This window comes from Saccostrea cucullata, unplaced genomic scaffold (assembly GCF_032062105.1).
Source record: "Saccostrea cucullata isolate Sc308-1 unplaced genomic scaffold, CSIRO_AGI_Scuc_v1 ctg1883, whole genome shotgun sequence".
Taxonomy (NCBI): Eukaryota; Metazoa; Mollusca; class Bivalvia; order Ostreida; family Ostreidae; genus Saccostrea; species Saccostrea cuccullata.
The window spans coordinates 151,113-171,305 of NW_026920232.1; the positions used below are offsets into that span (position 1 = coordinate 151,113).

The 20,193-nt window shown below is 33.3% G+C and overlaps 1 protein-coding gene across 1 annotated transcript; it reads left to right on the plus strand.

The window, feature by feature from the left end:
- On the plus strand, window positions 1–18,446 carry LOC134245476 (scavenger receptor class F member 1-like; the record flags this gene model as incomplete). Its single annotated transcript, XM_062727755.1, has 4 exons — window positions 1–82; window positions 1,166–1,300; window positions 14,212–14,349; window positions 18,309–18,446. Coding segments are annotated over exons 1-4 (448 nt in total), but the record flags the coding sequence as incomplete, so codon positions are not given.
- Window positions 18,447–20,193: the final 1,747 nt, after the last annotated feature.

Below are 20,193 nucleotides of genomic sequence, written 5' to 3' on the forward strand. Positions count from 1 at the left end.
GTAACTGATGCCTTCGGGAAAAGGACAATCAATCAGAAATCTTCCATGTGTTGTAATTCAGATTTATGTAACATAGGACTTGGTAAGTAGTTTTAACCAGCTTTTATTTATAATCTCTAAAGCTTTTTAAAAAATATTGGAATCATATTTTGATTAAACTTTGTCCTTTATTATACAATTTGACACCAAACCCTTGTCTCTAATAAACACAAGTGTTGATATCTTTGTATCTTTCATTTATTTTTCAATAACACGTTTCGTTGTTAAAGAGTAGAACATGCTCTTATGTAATGAATCAACATATACGAGTGATAAAGGTATTATATAATGGTTATGCAAAATGATGAAATATTTGAACTTTATGACTTGATAATTTCCAATTTTAGAGTTAGAAATTTTTTAAATCATCTTATCAGAAATGATTAATTAGTAATGAAAAACAGTCTTTATCCATGATGTTTTCCATAGTAATTTCTAAGTTCTCATGTATCTTGCTCTTAACAATAGAGAAGACTGCTTTAGAACTCAACTGTATCTATCTCTGCCAACATTGACAACTTTGAAAAATTATGTCTTTGTACTGGAAGTTCCAAAAATATGAAATACAAGTACCATTTCATGATTATGTAAAACACTGCTTATTCCCACAATTCAATGACTTGAGAATCAAATAAGTTCACTTTGAAAAAAATAAGTAGTCCTCTTAAATGACGTCCTATTGCGAATGAGCAGGTCTAGACTTTTCACAAAATGACGGCAGTGCATGTGGTAGTAATATTGTAGATTTTCAATGGAAGTATATACATATAAGATATGTAAAGGACATTTTTATATTAATATCAAGGAATTAATGATACCAATACATTAAATTACAACTTATACCATTTTCTTAAAAAAACTAAGAATTTTAAATTTTCAGAAAATGGAATGCTTTTAAAGACTTATTTATCTATTTTGGGTATCGAATATATACAGGTTATTTTGTCTCATCGGAACTCAAATGCTTTAAAAGAATTTTGCCGGATAAAAACTTCCCAGAATAGACAGCACTCTAAACAAATAAATTTGCTGAAAGAGGAAATTCACAACATCCAGATTAAAAAGTTTGACTGTATTTAAACCTTTGTTTATGCATCTAATTAATTAACAATTTTATTCCTTCCAGCTTGTCCTGCAGGCAAATATGGCAGAACCTGTATGTCTAACTGTGGACATTGTATAAATAGAACTTGTGATGGTATGAGTGGCGCATGTGTAAATGGGTGCACTTCAGGATGGACAGGAAGCAACTGTACCCAACGTAAGACTTCTAAACTAAATTCTATTCTCGAGAGAGACTTTTTTCAATTGCATTAATGTATCATATGCTTATTTTATATATTATAACAATATAACAAAAAGAGATGAATATGACAAACTTTAAGCTTACATGTGATACACTGTATTAAATGTCAAAATGAAAAGTATGCCTCCTTTTGTAAGCAATGTCATATTGCTATAATTAAGGTCTTCCGTCTTCACGGAAGACCTTATAGTGATTCTATTGTTTCTTAAAATTATTATTAAGGTCTTCCGTGTTCACGGAAGACCTTTTAGTGATTCTACTGTTTCTTATTATTATTAAGGTCTTTCGTCTTCACGGAAGACCTTATAGTGATTCTATTGTTTCTTATTATTATTATTCTTATTTTTTTGACTTTCTAATTTTGTGCATGCGATTTCTCAAAGACTACTGGGTGAAATTACATGAAATTTTCAGGACAGAGGTGTTGTTACATGAATTTATTATATCCGAGAGAAAATTTAGAAACCCACTTCCGGTGCCAAGTTACGGACAATTTTCTGAAATTAAAATGACATTTTGTCCACGATTAAACTCAAAAACGGTAAAAGATATCAACATGAAACTTTCAGGGATTATAGATCGTGATATATACTATCCAGGACGCGACTCTTTGTTCGTCGTTGGTACTTCTTGTCGTTAGAAGAAGCGAATTTAAAAAATCGTTTTTTCTAACTTTTTGGTTTTTCAATATTTTTTATTTATTTTTGGAATGGTAATAGAGACCCTTTGATTGATGATTACTATATAAATTGTTTGAATATTGGTTAGTCTGAACTCTAAATAGTAACATTTGAAAATCTGAAGCGGGTCCAAGATGGCGTCTGCCTCTGTCAACTCCGCCATTTCGCAAGTAGGGGTTTATGGAGGCAGCTGAGCGTTTGATTAAACCATTCTGACATAAGGATACATGAAATGTAAAAAAAAAAACTACTTGGACTTTCACGTAGTAGTATTGTAATTCAGTGTCAATCTTAAAACTTAATTTCCGTTTCACTGCTTTAGTTTAACTGGGCTAGATACGATATGTAATGTGTACAATGTGTTAAATATACCTTCTTAACGTCGAAATAAAATAAAGGCGATAAGAACGTTTTATTTATTTAATTTCATTGAAGTTATCACACCTATTTAATAGATCAGTCCAAAGAAAAGGCGCGAATATTTATTCGTGGCGTTTGGCGCGAAATTATCAATAGTGGCCCGCCTTTTATAATTCTTAGACAGGTGTACTGTTGCAAATGTATACACAAGTATATTTAGAGCAGTTCTCCCAAAAGCTTAATGTTTGAGCGTTAATAGATCACGTAGTAATTACGTTACAATTCTGTGTCAAACTAAAGATTTATTCCAGGGTCTTCTCAAACGTCTTCTGTAACTGGTTTTGGTTGGTTCTCAAAGTAGAAAAAGAAAAGACTAAATGTGCAAATGAGAGATACCTATTATCATTTGTTTTGCAAGACGGAAAAACAGATCTTAAATCATAGTTATAAGTTATAGTTTTTCAAGATACAATATTGATGCATGTATATAGTAAGAATAAAACGTATAACCACTGTTTTTCCCATGCACACTTGTGTGATATTAAACGAATAGAAAAGACAAAAATAAGAAAACCATTTTAATAAGATCCTCTAATGGAGTTTATATTAACATTCTTATCTCAAAGATCTGAATCAAGTTATTGAACATAAATGGTATCTGATTCCTTGACTGGCGTAGAGCGAGGCATGTTTTTCGGCGAAACATTTCAACCTTTTTATGAAAATGTAACTAATCGGCATAGTTCACTTCTGAGACGGGAAATAAAAAAAATTAAATTATAGTCATTTCACTGCTTTTGTGTTACTTTTCTATAGAATGTGTACAATGTTTTAAATATATTTTCTAAACCTCGAAATGTAGGCTATGAGAACGTTCTTTTTTCTTAATTTCATTCAAGCTATCACACCTATTTAATCAGTCTAAAGAAAAGGCGCGAAGATTTAACGTGGCGTTGGGCGCGAAATTATAAATAATGGCCCGTCTTTTATAATTCTTAGACAGGTGTACTGTAGCAAAAGTATACACAAGTACATTTAGAGCAGTACTCCCAATAGCGTAATGGTTAGCGCGTTGGGGATAAAAGGGGAAAAAAGCGGATTGGATTTTCACGCTGGCGACCTGGATTCAATTTGTGACCAAAATTTTTAATAAATTCTCAGCTCGACATTACGAGTTTTTTTTTCCAGAATCGGACGGAAGACCTCTCGTTGCTCGCAACGAGTATCGTTCTAGTTATTAAGGTCTTCCGTTTCAGACAGAAGACCTTATAGTGATTCTACTGTTTCTTATCATTAAGGTCTTCCGTCTTCACGGAAGACCTTATAGTTATTCTATTGTTTCTTATTATTATTATTATTAAGTCTTCCGTTCACAACGGAAGACTTATAGTGTTTGTATTGTTTGTATTTTTATTATTATTATTATTATTATTATTATTAATATTCCTCCCAAATTTTGTGAGCGCGATTACTCATGTAAGTAGGTTGATATATGAAGTTTTTATAAAATTCCGTTTTTTTTTAAAAATTCACTTCCCGTCCGAAGTTATGGCCGATTTTGGAATTTTAAAATGGAATTTTGTCCGGCAGTTTTCTCAGAAACGGTTTGAGGCAAAGATATGAAATTTACAGGAGTATTAGATCATGATTTTCTATTTTTTTTTGAAGTTGTTTTCGTGTGTTTCCAGTACTTCCTGTCCGAACCGGAAGTGAATTTGTTTTTGGTCAATTTTTGATTTTTTTTTTGTTTTTAGATATTTTTTCAAGATATTCTTATGTAAAACAGACATTTTTCTACAAATACTAAATATATAATTTGTTTTTAAATCAGATTCCGCATTTTGTATATTTTCGGTACCGAAATTTTCTCTATTTACGTAGTATGTTTAAGGTGGGCAAAGAAAGATAACTCTGACCTGTGAATGAGAATAGAACTTTCGAGATAAAGGCGGAAATAGTATTGATGACGTTAGAGACATATATACGCTCTCCAGATCAACATATTTACACATTCAATATTCTCTCTTTTGCATGTTACTTAATTCACTATATGCATATTAGTTTAAATTTGGCTGTGTAGTGTTAGTCTGTATATTGAAAGTTTTTGATTTACAAATTTATATCTAAAAAAAAAATCCGTTCTGTGTCAACTAAGCACTTTGAAGAAAATAATATTGTACGCAGTATACATTACAGCGATGTATATACAAATTATTCTACAAAAATACTAAACATATTATTTATTCAATCGGATTCTGCATTTTGGAGATTTAAGGTTCCGTCAATAAATTCATTTTCTCTATTTACGTAGTGACAATGTGCAAAGATAGATAACCACACTTTTCACATAAAAAAAAATAATAAGACTTTGAGTTTCCATATCCACTTCTGCATGAAAGATTACGTTGGTTACTGCTTTCAGTATATGCATAATTTAAAGTTGACAGCGTAGTGTAAATCTGTAATGTCTGTTATGATTATATTTAAAAAAAATATTCTTAATTCATTCTCTAATTTGAATGCAAAATTATCCCGGAATCCGAATTTTATTTTCGATTCTAAAATATTATATGTACTCGAAAGGGAACTGAGAGATAGAAGAGTAGGTGTAAAGTCTTTAGAAATAAATTGATATCTGCAACTTAAAAGAAAGAAAATCAATCTATAGATTGGATTTGGTTTTAACACGTACATGTATATTTCATTGATTAAAAGTCTTATGGTGTTATTTATTATACATGATCTATACTTTTATATACCCGAGAAGTTATTAAAGATGAGTAAAAGCGATTCTTGGATTTTTGTGAAATACTAGTACTCAAAGGGTTAACATTATGTGAAAGTTATGCGTTTCTGTGTGAAATAATGCTACGCTAAAAACATGATACAAAAACATCTGCAAAGGTCTGTTGATATGTTAGATAAAGTATACGAATGAACACAAATTTATGCAATGCTATATAATCATATGTATGTACATGCAACCTTAAGTATTTTCCTTTTAATTCATAAAACATAAAATTACCGAGTATGTAATTCTTTTGAAGCCCCCCCCCCCTCTTGATTTTATTCGGGGACATTATTGCAACTATAGGCCTTTGAATTATAAATTCGTTATACAATTAAATCTGGAACATTTGGTTATAACTACCATTAACATGTATACAGAATTCATATTCTATAATAGTAGATTTTTCATTACGCAAGATACTGAAATTTACATGTCCGAGAGAGAGAGAGAGAGATATTCCCTTTTAATCCTGATTATCCTATCCATTTACATAGACAAAAAATCAGTTCTATATCAGTTGTACCCATTCTTTATTAAATATCTTCTGATTTCATAGACCGTCATAGTCACTCTCTGTATATTTTTTCTGCTTAACTCTTTACAACTTACAGAATTGCTACGCAACATACATTGAATCCTCGCGTCATAGAAATATTACTTTACCATTTCCCCGCAAGCACTTTATTGCGGGGTACAAATTTCTCTAAAGTTTAGCGTAAATAATATTCTGAAATAATATTTAAATTAGAAAATAACTTTTATTTTATGAGGATCAAGCAAGTATAAAATAGTTGGAATTTGGCTATAAATTGAAGCTTAAATGAACTTTTTAAAGTGCGTGAATATGCGTGATTGCGGGGAAAAGGTAAATGCGTGATTTTGCGTTAGAAATAGGAAATGGTATATGCGTTAAAATGCGTGACTGCGGGGAAGGGTGTTAATTAAGAAGTATTACACTAAGTGCACATGTATTGACCTGTCAATCAAAATCGCCGGACGCTGTATGCATTGCAATAAAGTTGTTCGAAATGATTTTTAAGTATGATCTTTAAGAAAATCTGATGCAACAAATTTGAGAAATGAAAAATAAAATAAAAACATGGCTAGAGCATCATATATCTGTATTATGGACTTCGGATGTGGGACGTGGAGACCAGTCCGTCAGATGAGATCGTTTAAATCGAGGTCCCGTATGTCAGATGGTACTGACTCAAAAAGATTCCTCACTGCTCAATGGCGATTAGAGCCAAATTATAGGACAACATTTTGCAGTCTCCACCGGCGAATGGAGGCTTCTCCATGTGAAAAATTCTGAAGAGGGACATTAAACAACATATAATCAATTAATCGATTGCTGAATAATTCCTGTAGCTGAATAATCTTTCTGCTGACAAATCTCGATAGTATTACTGTAAAAATCAACGACTTTACGTTTAATGTGGTACTAACTTAGTTCATGACATTTTTATAACACCATCACAATTGTGCCAGAACATAAACACAGTGAAGTTTATGAGAGTATGGTGTTCGTTCGTCCGTTGGTTTGTCTATGGTACATGTGTATCTCTTATAAGTGCCAAAATGCATAAGAACAAGATTGGCCATGAAAATCAAAGTACCTTAAGTACTGAAAGAAAAGTACCTTAAGTACTGAAAGACCTTTTTGCAGTTTTTTTTCTTTCAGAGTACATATGATATCTATGTTTTTTGCAGAGAAAAAAGCAAATTCTTACAGATTTAGAAGAACGGAAGAATTATTTGTTGCCATGGCAACAAGATTCTAGTTAAGGTCTTCCGTCTTCACGGAAGACATTATAGTTATTCTACTGTTTCTTACTATTATTATTATTAAGGTCTTCCGTCTTCACGGAAGACCTTATAGTGATTCTACTGTTTCTTATTATTCTTTTTATTATTTTTTTGACTTTCTAATTTTGTGCAGGCGATTTCTCGAAGACTACTGGATGAAATGACGTGAAATTTTCAGAACGGATGTGTCGTTACACGAATTTTATATATCCGGGAGAATTTTTGGAAATTCGCTTCCGGTGCCAAGTTATGGACAATTTTCTGAAATTAAAATGACATTTTGTCCACGATTAAATTCAAAAACGGTAAAAGATATCAACATGAAACTTTCAGGGATTATAGATCGTGATATTTACCATCCAGGACGCGACCTTTCGTTCGTCGTCAGTACTTCCTGTCGTTAGGAGAAGCGAGTTGAAAAAATCGTATTTTCTCACTTTTTTGTTTTTCAATATTTTTTATTTATTTTTGGAATATTAATAGAGACCCTTCTATTGATGCTTACTATAGAAGTTGTTTGAATATTGGTTAATCTGAACTCTAGATATTAATATTTGAAAATCTGAAGCGGGTCGAAGATTGCGTCTGCCTCTGTCAACTCCGCCATTTCGCGAGTAGGGGTTCATGGAGGCAGCTGAGCGTTTGATTAAACCATTCTTACATAAGGATACATGAAATGTAGAAAACTACTTGGACTTTCACGTAGTAGTACGTTGTAATTACGTGTCAATCTTAAAACTTAATTTCCGTTTCACTGCTTTAGTTTAACTGGGCTAGATACGATATGTAATGTGTACAATGTGTTAAATATACCTTCTTAACGTCGAAATAAAATAAAGGCGATAAGAACGTTTTATTTATTTAATTTCATTGAAGCTATCACAGCTATTTAATAGTTCAGTCCAAAGAAAAGACGCCAATATTTACTCTTGGCGACCTGGATTCAATTTGTGACCAAAATTTTTAATCACTTCTCAGCTCGACTTTACGAGTTGTTTTTTTTTCCAGAATCGGACGGAAGACCTCTCGTTGCTCGCAACGAGATCGTTTCTAGTTATTATTAAGGTCTTCCGTCTTCACGGAAGACCTTATAGTGATTCTATTGTTTCTTATTATTAAGGTCTTCCGTCTTCACGGAAGACCTTATAGTTATTCTATTGTTTCTTATTATTAAGGTCTTCCGTCTTAACGGAAGACCTCATAGTGATTCTATTGTTTCTTATTATTATTATTATTATTATTTTTCTGACGCAATTTCTCAAAGACTACTGGATGGAATTACATGAGATTTTCAGGACAGATGTGTTGTTAAATGGATTTGATACATCTGAGAGATTTTTTGGCACATCGCTTCCGGTGCCAAGTTACAGACCTTTTTCTGATTTTTAAAATGACATTTTGTCCACAGATTTTCTCAAAAACAGTAAAAGATATCAAGATGAAACTTTCAGAGATTATAAACGATAATAAATACCATACGAGAAGCCACTTGTCGTCCGTCGTCCTTACTTCCGGTCGCTACCGGAAGCCAATTTGAAAAGTCCAATTTTTCAACTTTTTTTGTTTTTCAATATTTATTTTAGTTTTCGTATGCTAATAGAAACCTTTTTTTATAATGCTAACTATAAAATTTGTTTGAATATTGATAAAGCTTAACTGTAGATATTAGTATTTTAAAATCTGATGCGGATCCAAAATGGCCGCTCTCTCTGTCAACTCCGACATTTAGCAATAGGGGTTTACTGAGGCAGCCGAGCGTTTGCCTGAACGAAAGTAACATAAGGACAAATGAAATGTAAAGGAATACTTGATTGTCACGTCGTAGTTACGTTGCAAATCTGTGTCAAACGAAGTTCTTCCTAAACGTATTCTATAATTGGTTTTTGCTGGTTCTCAAAGTAGAAAAAGAAAAGACTAAATGTGCAAATGAAATTCGATACCTAATATCTTCTAATTTGCACCACGGAAAAACAGATTTTTAGCTCACCTGAGCCGAAGGCTCAAGTGAGCTTTTCTGATCACATTTTGTCCGGCGTCCGTCTGTCTGTCTGTCCGTCTGTCCGTCTGTCCGTCTGTCCGTCTGTCCGTCTGTCTTTTCACATTTTCGACTTCTTTTCAAGAACCGCTGGGCCAATTTCAACCAAACTTGCCACAAAGTATCTTTGGGTGAAGGGGATTCAAGTTTGTTCAAATGAAGGGCCACGCCCTCATTCAAGGGGAGATAATTGGGAATTAATGAAAATTTGGTAACATGTTTTAAAAATCTTCTTCTCAAGAACCACTGTGCCAGGAAAGATGAAACTTATGGGGAAACATCCTCAGGTAGTGTAGATTCAAATTTGTTCAAATCATGACCCCCAGGGGTAGGGCGGGGCCAAAATGGCCGACCAAAGTTTTACATAGAAATATATAGGAAATTTCTTTAAAAATCTTCTCCTCAAGAACAACAAAGCCATAATTGATCATATTTATACGGAAGCATCCTCAGGTAGTGTAAATTCAAGTTTGTTCAAAACATGACCCCCAGGTGTAGGGCGGGGCCAAAAATGGCCGACCAAAGTTTTACACAGAAATATATATAGGAAAATTCTTTAAAAATCTTCTTCTCAAGAATAGCAAAGCCATAATTGATCATATTTATATGGAAGCATGCTTAGGTAGTGTAGATTCAAATTTGTTCAAATCATGACCCACAGGGGTAGGGCGGGGCCAAAATGGCCGACCAAAGTTTTACATAGAAATATATAGGAAAATTCTTTAAAAATCTTATCCTCAAGAATAGCAAAGCCATAATTGATTATATTTATATGGAAGCATGCTCAGGCAGTGTAGATTCAAGTTTATTCAAATCATGACCCCCGGGGGTAGGGCGGGGCCAAAATGGCCGACCAAAGTTTTACATAGAAATATATAGGAAAATTCTTTAAAAATCTTCTTCTCAATAATAGCAAAGCCATAATTGATCATATTTATATGGAAGCATCCTCAGGTAGTGTAGATTCAAATTTGTTAAAATCATGACCCCCAGGGGTAGGGCGGGGCCAAAATGGCCGACCAAAGTTTTACATAGAAATATATAGGAAAATTCTTTAAAATCTTCTCAATAATAGCAAAGCCATAATTGATCATATTTATATGGAAGCATCCTCAGGTAGTGTAGATTCAATTTTGTTCAAATCATGACTCCCAGGGGTAGGGCGGGGCCAAAATTGCCGATCAAAGTTTTGCAAAGAAATATATAGGAAAATTCTTTTAAAATCTTCTCCTCAAGAATAACAAAGCCATAATTGATCATATTTATATGGAAGCATCCTCAGGTAGTGTAGATTCAAGTTTGTTCAAATCATGACCCCCAGGGGTAGGGCGGGGCCAAAATGGCCGACCAAAGTTTTACATAGAAATGTATAGGAAAATTCTTTAAAAATCTTCTCAAGAATAGCAAAGCCATGATTGCACAAATGGTATCCAATTCCTTAGGGGAGCCATTTTTTTTCGGCGATACATTTTAAACTCATTATGAATGTTTAACTAATCAGGATAGTTTACTTTGGCGATAAACAGGAAATTTTAAAAAAAAAAAAGATAAAATTCATAGCCGTTTCACTGCTTTAGTGTTACTAGCTTACATACTATAATGCATTGTAAAATGTGTTAAATATACTTTCTAATCGTCGAAGTTTAGGCTATACGAATGTTTTTTTATTTCATTGAAGCTATCACAGCTATTAAGTAGAACTTTCCAAAAACAAGGCGCGAAGTTTAATTCGTGGCGTTTGGCGCGAAATTATGAATAGTGACTAGCCTTTCATAATTCTAAGACAAAAGCACTGATATACAGAGGTTTATACAAGAAGATTAAGAAGAGCAGAGGTCCGAATAGCGTAATATTTAGCAAATTGGATTTTCATGCTCGCGACTTGGATTCAATCCCCCTTGTGTGCAATATTTTTTTCACTTTTACAGCTCGAATTTTCGGGGTTTTTTCGGAATTGGACGGAAGACCTCTCGTTGCTCGCAACGAGATCGTATCTAGTTATTATTATTATTCTTATTTTTCTGACTTTCTAATTTTGTGCACGCGATTTCTCGAAAACTACCGGATGAAATTACATGAAATTTTCAGGACAGATGTGTCGTAACATGAATTTATAATATCTGAGAGAAAATTTGGAAACCCACTTCCGGTGCCAAGTTACGGACAATTTTCTGAAATTAAAATGACATTTTGTCCACGATTAAACTCAAAAACGGTAAAAAATATCAACGTGAAACTTTCAGTGATTATAGATCGTGATATATACTATCCTGGACGCGACTCTTTGTTCGTCGTCGGTACTTCCTGTCGTTAGGAGAAGCGAGTTGAAAAAATCGTATTTTCTAACTTTTTTGTTTTTCAATATTTTTTATTTATTTTTGGAATGGTAATAGAGACCCTTTGATTGATGATTACTATATAAGTTGTTTGAATATTAATTAACCTGAACTCTAGATATTAATATTTGAAAATCTGAAGCGGGACCAAAATGGCGGCTGTCTCTGTCAACTCCGCCATTTCACAATTCGGGGTTTATGGAGGCAGCCGAGCGTTTGCTGAAATGATTCTAACATAAGGATAAATAAAATGTAAAAGACTACTTGGATTGTCACGTAGTAGTTACGTTGCAATGCTGTGTCAAACTAAAACTTAAGTGTTGTTTCACTGCTTTAGTGTTACTGGGCTAGATACAATATGCAATCTGTACAATTTATTAAATATTCTTTCTAAACCTCAAAATAAAATATAGGCGATAAGAACGTTCTGTTTTTTTTTTAATTTCATTAAAGTTATCACGTCTATTTAATTGAACACTCCAAAGAAAAGACACGAATATTTACTCATGGCGCTTGGTGCAAAATTATGAATAGTGACACGCCGTTCAAAATTCCAAGACAGATATACTGTTGTAGAAGTATAAACAAGTAAAGTTAGAGCAGAGCTCCAAGTAGCGTAATGGATAGTTTATTGAATTTTCACCTGGTCAACCAGGTTCAATCAGGCTCGGGGATACGGGGATATTTTCCTGAATCGGACGGAAGACCTCTCGTAGCTCGCAACGAGATCGTATCTAGTTAAGGTATTCCGTTTCCAACGGAAGACCTTTGTGTTATTCTTAGGTTTCTTTTCCACAGTTTTTCTTTTTTTTCTTACCGATTTTGTGCATGCGAGTTCTCGGAAACGGCTTGCTCGATTTTCATGAAACTTTCAGGGCTGATGGAACATGAAAAAATCTAGACATATATTTTATTTTGATGACGTCACTTCCGGTTCCGAGATTTTTGCATTTTATTGAATTTAAGAGGGTTAGTTTGTCCGCGAGTTTTCTCAAAAACGGCTTAAGATAGAAACTTGAGATTTTCAGTAATAATAGAGCAATAAATGTAGTTGTGCGGAACGCATTTCATATTCACCTAAATTGCTGTGTACGGAAGTTCGTTAATGCCCTTAAATAGTCCTTTCGTGAATTTCAAAAATTTTCACACCTTTTCAACGATAACTTTTTACCAAGAAATATTTTGTAAAAACATGTATAACAAAAGAAATGTAGAATTCCAAGATCTTTCAAATGATATCTCGAAAAAAGGGCTGGCCCCTAAAATTAAGGGCCTAGCGGGGTCAAAATTTTTTCTTTAATATCTCAAAAAGTATTGAGATTTTGCAATACGTCAAAGAAGCAAAGTTGTTCAAAATATCAAGCTTTATCTATTGGAGTCGTCAAATTACGATGGACGACGTCACTTCCGGCCAAACCGGAAGTCGTCAGAAAACCTTTATTCTTTACAAGATTTTGGGTAACATCGGTCACTGGGATCATAAAAATTAATTTTCCGTCCGTCGTCATCACTTCCGGTCAAACCGGAAGTAGCAAAAACTGGCTTATTTTTGCATAAATTAACATTGATTCAGAGGATTTAAACCATTTTTCGGCATTATCACTCATTTTTGTAAAAAAAAAAATAAAAGTAACTTTCGGTCAAACACGACGGAAGACCTACTCGTTGCTTTGCAACGAGCTTTGCTGTAGTTATTATTCTTATTTTTTTGACTTTCTAATTTTGTGCACGCGATTTCTCGAAGACTACTGGATGAAATTACATGTACATGAAATTTTCAGAACAGCTGTGTTATAACATGAATTTATTATCCGGTGCCAAGTTAAGGACAATTTTCCGAAATTAAAATGACATTTTGTCCACGATTAAATTCAATAACGGTAAAAGATTTCAACATGAAACTTTCAGGGATTATAGATCGTGATATATATTATCCAGGACGCGACCTATTGTTCGTCGTCAGTACTTCCTGTCGTTAGGAGAAGCGAGTTGAAAAAATTGTATTTTCTAACTTTTTTATTTATTTTTTGAAATATTAATAGAAACTCTTCTATTGATGCTTACTATATAAGTTGTTTGAATATTGGTTTATCTGAACTCTAGATATTTATATTTGAAAATCTGAAGTGGTTCCAAGATGGCGTCTGCCTCTGTCAACTCCGCCATTTCGCGAGTAGGGGTTTATGGAGGCAGCTGAGTGTTTGATTAAACCATTCTGACATAAGGTTACATGAAATGTAAAAAACTACTTGGACTTTCACGCAGTAGTACGTTGTAATTCAGTGTCAATCTTAAAACTTTATTTCCGTTTCACTGCTTTAGTGTAACTGGGCTAGATACGATATGTAATGTGTACAATGTGTTAAATATACCTTCTGAACGTCGAAATAAAATAAAGGCGATAAGAGCGTTTTATTTATTTAATTTCATTGAAGCTATCACACCTATTTAATAGATCAGTCCAAAGAAAAGGCGCGAATATTTACTCGTGGCGTTTGGCGCCAAATTATGAAATTTGGCCCGCCTTTTATAATTCTTAGACAGATGTACTGTTGCAAAAGTATACACAAGTATATTTAGAGCAGTACTCCAAATAGCTTAATGGTTTGCGCGTTGTTGATAAAGAGAGAAAAAAAGCACAATCACGTTGGCGACCTGGGTTCAATCCTCCTTGTGAAGAAAATATTGAATCACTTTTCCACTCGATTTTACAAGGTTTTTTTTCCTGAATCGGACGAAAGACCTCTCGTTGCTCGCAACGAGATCGTATCTAGTTACAATTATAATTGTAACGCTAAAATAATAATTTTTATTGATTGTAAGCATAAAATTTCTGTATTAAATTTATTTTCAAGCATGTGCAGCAGGAACGTTTGGAAACAAATGTAGCTATAATTGCGGTCATTGCAGAAACGGGGGAACATGTAATTCTATTGACGGCACTTGTACCCATGGTTGCTCAGCAGGGTGGACAGGAAGTTTATGCAAACAAAGTACGATATATACCATTTACATATGAAAAACAATACGTTCTATAAAACTCTCAGTTAAGGCCTTAAATAGTAAGGATAAATATGAAATACATGATCACTGTCTTGAAATATAAGCGATATTTAGGCGAGGGTAAGTAAACGTGATATATATAGGGCGAGGCTTTCCCTCCTCTACGTTTTCGAACCGAGCCCAGATATCGCTTATATTTCAAGGCAGTTATCATTTATTTTGTTTATCCAGCAACATATTTTTTTTTAAATTTGAACGTCCAAAACTAGCAATTTTCGATAGATTTAGGCACATCTCTGCATTTGAAACTATGACGCCATGGCGTAAACATTGCAATATACGTGACGTCACATTGCTTTTAGAACGTCGGAATACATGCACGAGGCTTTTTTAGGGCAGTGACCGAATTAAGCTTTGGTTTATTAGGTTACCTTTATAAGGTCAATGCAAGGGGTAGTAGCAGGATAAAATTGTTTGTTGATAAGGGAATACGTCTTTTCAAGCAGAAATAACTCAAAAATAAATTACGATTCAATGTTAATCAATACCTTATGTCTTTCTTTCGTATTTTCAAACTTGGCTTTGGCTTTTACATCTGTATATCTTTTTAGACAAGCACTAAATCAGAATTAATTCAATAATGTCGTTTATATTTCCTTCTTGATTTACAATTTAAAATGTTATTTTTCAAATACCTTTTTTTTTAATATCAAACTTTTATTTTGCTCATTTTACCAAATATCTAACCGTATTTATTGCTGTTTCCATATAAATTTGCATAGATCTAAAGTCAATCAAAAAAGTTCTAAAATACTTAATTATTAATCAAAAACATCATTGAATTTTTTTAACATTAGCAATAAGGTTCCGATATTTTATTTCATCAGTAACGGTAAAAAATTTTAATGCGTACTACATATATAATATACGGCGCCGCTGGAGGGCCAGGTAAAAAAATATTTTTATTTGTTCGGACAAATTAGAAATTCGTTCGGACGAATTAGTTATTTGTTCGGACGAATTAGATATTTGTTCGGACAAATTAGAAATTCGTTCGGACAAATTAGAAATTCGTTCGGACAAATTAGAAATTCGTTCGGACAAATTAGAAATTCGTTCGGACGAATTAGATATTCGTTCGGACGAATTAGTTATTTGTTCGGACGAATTAGATATTCGTTCGGACAAATTAGAAATTCGTTCGGACAAATTAGAAATTCGTTCGGACGAATTAGATATTCGTTCGGACGAATTAGTTATTTGTTCGGACGAATTAGCTATTCGTTCGGACAAATTAGAAATTCGTTCGGACGAATTAGATATTCGTTCGGACGAATTAGAAATTCGTTCGGACGAATTAGATATTCGTTCGGACAAATTAGAAATTCGTTCGGACGAATTACAAATTCGTTCGGACGAATTACAAATTCGTTCGGACGAATTAGTTATTTGTTCGGACGAATTAGAAATTCGTTCGGACAAATTAGAAATTTGTTCAGACAAATAAGTTATTTGTTCGGACAAATTAGATATTTGTTCGGACAAATTAGAAATTCGTTTGGACAAATTAGATATTTGTTCGGGCAAATTAGATGTTTGCACAAATTATCCTGTAAAGAGAGATATACACTTTGTCTATTCAGGAGGATTCATCCTTTTTTAATACATAAATAGACCATGACATACACACGTAGCAACTAGACATGTGATATTAAAGTCGGGTATGTTGATTGTAAACATTCGGAAATAATGGATCTATACCGGTATATATTATAGGCCTAAAGTCTGCCATTCTGAAAGTATATTTTCTGAGAGCCCACTAGTAAATTCAAAGGGTAAGTTACTTCTTATCAAACATCTTTTCACTCCCATCCCTGACTAACACTGGGGTGCCAGTGGTCGGTTACCGCTTCTTTGAAAAGATGAGATCCACTCCTTAAGGTTTTACTCCTACTGCAGGCAATTGGTACGGGAAAAAATTGGCATTGAAAAAGTAAGCCCCCCCCCCCCCCACGAAATAGGACTGTCAACTTTGGGCAACTTTTCTTGTGCCCCCCTTTTTTTTGCTTGTCAACTTTTCAGGTAGCTATTTTTTTCTCAGCCCCCCCCCTCTTTAAAAAACGATGCTATACGTGGCTGCATTGTATTATATTGAATAAACTTCGGACTCAAAATATCGAGCGTCTTATTCGAGGGTCTTAATTTTTTTAAGGTGGGGCTTACTTGTAGATTTGCTTCTATACCGCTGTTCCCACATTTAAGTATTTTGTGATAAAGGAACAAAAAGAGGGAATCTCATAAGTCCATCTCCAATTAAGATTCTTTCTAAGATCGTTAAAAGCTATTATTAAGTATCTATATAAATTTATTTTATATTTAAATATCAGAGAAGTGCATGAATTAAAACATGCAGGTATAATATTGACCAAATTAAACACACGCCCCTTTCTGGGAAAAGGATAAAAAATAGATGAATACATGTACGTTCCTAGAAAGTGCAGTAAAATTTAAAAACACATCATAATTAAATGCAAGTTAAGGTTCTCAATGATTAAGACAATCGATCGTTTTTTAAATAGAGGAGGAGGGGGGTGTTACTTGAAAATATTTTGACATTCATTCATGATTTATTTTCCCCATAAAAGGGGTTGCTTTCATAATTTCCCTTTCTATGTGAGTCATTGGCCTATCAAACCTTCGAACTGGTACTCAACTGTAAAAGCGTATAAACAAAATTAAGAAATGCTGAAAGTGAAATTAAATAGTTTGTTCGACTACATGTACCTCTCCAATAACGGGAGGGGGCTATAATTATGCTCTGAAAATGAATGGACTAGGGAATATACCAGATTGATCGGTTGACCTCGCAATTCACCGACTCGTGAGTCTTACGAACAACCTGGGATCAATACGAACAGGTTCATTTTTGTGAAGTTTTCTTAATTCACAAACAAGAATATTTAATTAAAAACTCAATAAGGACCTTTTATCATTTTATACACCGCATATGTACCAGATTGATTGATTGAATGTTTTACGCCGAATCGGCAATATTTCAGCTACAAATCGGCGACATATGTATCAGAAATGTATTTCAAAAAAATTCACGTCATGATTAATAACTGCACGGTAGTGAATATGTACATAAAAATCATAAGAAAGAGATCAACATTAAAACGACTTATCTTCAAAATATTTATTGATAATGTTGTTCATTAAAGTTATTTTGCAAAGAATCAAAATAAAATGAAAGGTCTTGGTGCAAACCGCACATTATTCGCGGTGTCCTGATAGTTGTTCACAATTTCTCTAATTTGTCCGAACAAATAACTAATTCGTCCGAACGAATTTCTAATTCGTCCGTACAAATAACTAATTTGTCCGAACAAATTTCTAATTCGTACGAACGAATTTCTAATTTGTCCGAACAAATATCTAATTTGTCCGAACAGATAACTTATTTGTCCGAACAAATTTCTAATTCGTCCGAACGAATTTCTAATTTGTCCGAACGAATTTCTAATTCGTCCGAACAAATAACTAATTCGTCCGAACGAATATCTAATTCGTCCGAACAAATAACTAATTCGTCCGAACGAATTTCTAATTTGTCCGAACGAATATCTAATTCGTCCGAACAAATATCTAATTCGTCCGAACGAATATCTAATTCGTCCGAACAAATAACTAATTCGTCCGAACGAATTTCTAATTTGTCCGAACAATATAATAATTCGTCCAACAAATATCTAATTTGTCCGAACGAATATCTAATTTGTCCGAACAAATAACTTTTTGTCCGAACAAATATCTAATTCGTCCGAACAAATAACCAATTCGTCCGAACGAATTTCTAATTTGTCCAACAAATAAAAATATTTTTTTTACCTGGCCCTCCAGCGGCGCCGTAATAATATTGATCAATAAAGTACATTTCTACTTTCTCCAGATTGCACATCGGGTAAATTTGGAATGAGATGTGACAGTGACTGTGGACATTGTAAAGACGGAATGACGTGTGATTTTATAAACGGAACCTGTCCCAATGGCTGTTCACCTGGTTGGATTGGGGCTACATGCAGTTCACGTACGAATTTCATTTTGTTATTTTAAAAATTGTTTAAGGTCAATGTTTAAATTCAAACACAAGTGTTCAATTTTTATCATTGCAAAATATATATATATGATTTTGCAGCATGTCCGCGTGGATATTTTGGAGAATCCTGTACAAAAATGTGGATATTGTAAAAATGAAACCACATGTGATGCTATCAATGGCAGATGTCCTAGTGGATATCTGAAAAGTGGATAGGACAATTTTGTAACATATGTACGTACCTCGGTAATCTATGTCAGCATGCTACTGTACTGTACAAAAATCATGAACAAGCTAGAATAACATAATAGGTATTTCATTTGTGACAATTCATTAGGTTACAGATTTAGAAAAAAAGAAATTATATTTATCTAATACACGTAGCTTTCACTTCTTCAGCAGATATAAGGGTATAAAGTTGACATTACCACAAACATACTTCAACTGTCCTTAAGTTGATCACGGGAAAGAGCGAGGGTTAAGATGATTTTCAGTATTTAATTACGAGGGCCGTTCAAAAATTACGCGGAACTGTTGCACAGAAAAAATAGTCTAAAATTCCAATTTTGAATATGTGGTGGCGATATCTCGAGCATTACACATAATTTAACAAAAGTGTGGTGCGCCGTCAATTCAGGAGTCGTCATTTTCACAGTCGTTTCACGGGAATCGCATCGGAGAAAAATCTCTGTATTTCTATAAGTACTTAAAATATTATGTCAGAAATCTAAATACATAATAATAGAATAATTTAAAGATACATTTGAGAAAATTGTCAAAAAATATCACGAATTATAGAAAATTATTGAGTTAAATTTTGGATTCCGCATGCTTGTTTCAATTTTTCGTTGTGTTTCTTACCTCTCCATCATCCATATCAGCACATCGATAATTTTAGTAGGATTTTTTTTAAATACAAAAATGTTGCCCAAACTTTATCTTTAAAATACATATTTCTGTGAAATTTCATAACTATGTGACGTCTATAGCGTCATTCTGAGTTTTGAATGACCCTCGAATTTCTTATATTACTTTTTTTTTATTTTCTGGAAGCTGCTGTTATGGACTGTCTGGAAATTTTGAAAAAGGGAAACAAAAGAACGGGTATTTACCAGATCCATCCGTGCAATACATATAAAGAAGTACTGGTGTGATATGGTCACAATGGGAGGAGGGTGGACGGTGTGTAAAACAATAATTTCAAATATTTATTTATATAGAAATAAATCCACTCAGCATGTTTTCTAATCATAAAATTTAAGATATTTATTTAACCTTAATATAGAAAAAATCTAATTGTCTCCAATTATCTAAGCATATTTTCCATCGTTATACTTTGTCTCAGGTAAATTTACATGTATGTTAATCAGATACAGATGATTAACAAAGAATATGGAATTAAAAAGAAAAAAATTATACTTATAAGAGGATTGATTGATTTTTTTCCATGAAAGAACAGGCCAGAATATCATCTTGGTTATGTAAGTGCTTCAACTGAAAAGAATAGTTGTACAAACTATTTAAACAAATTAAAAGATCAATTTTGTATAAATATTGAATGAACAGCTGGTCAACAATATAAAAGTGAATATATTTTGTGCAGGTTTTTCAAAAGAGGATTGATGGATCTGTGTCTTTTTCAAGGAACTGGACAGAATATCAGCAAGGGTTTGGGAACGTGTCTACTGAATATTGGTTAGGTAAAATTTCAGATTCAGCCCTAACATTATATGAATGA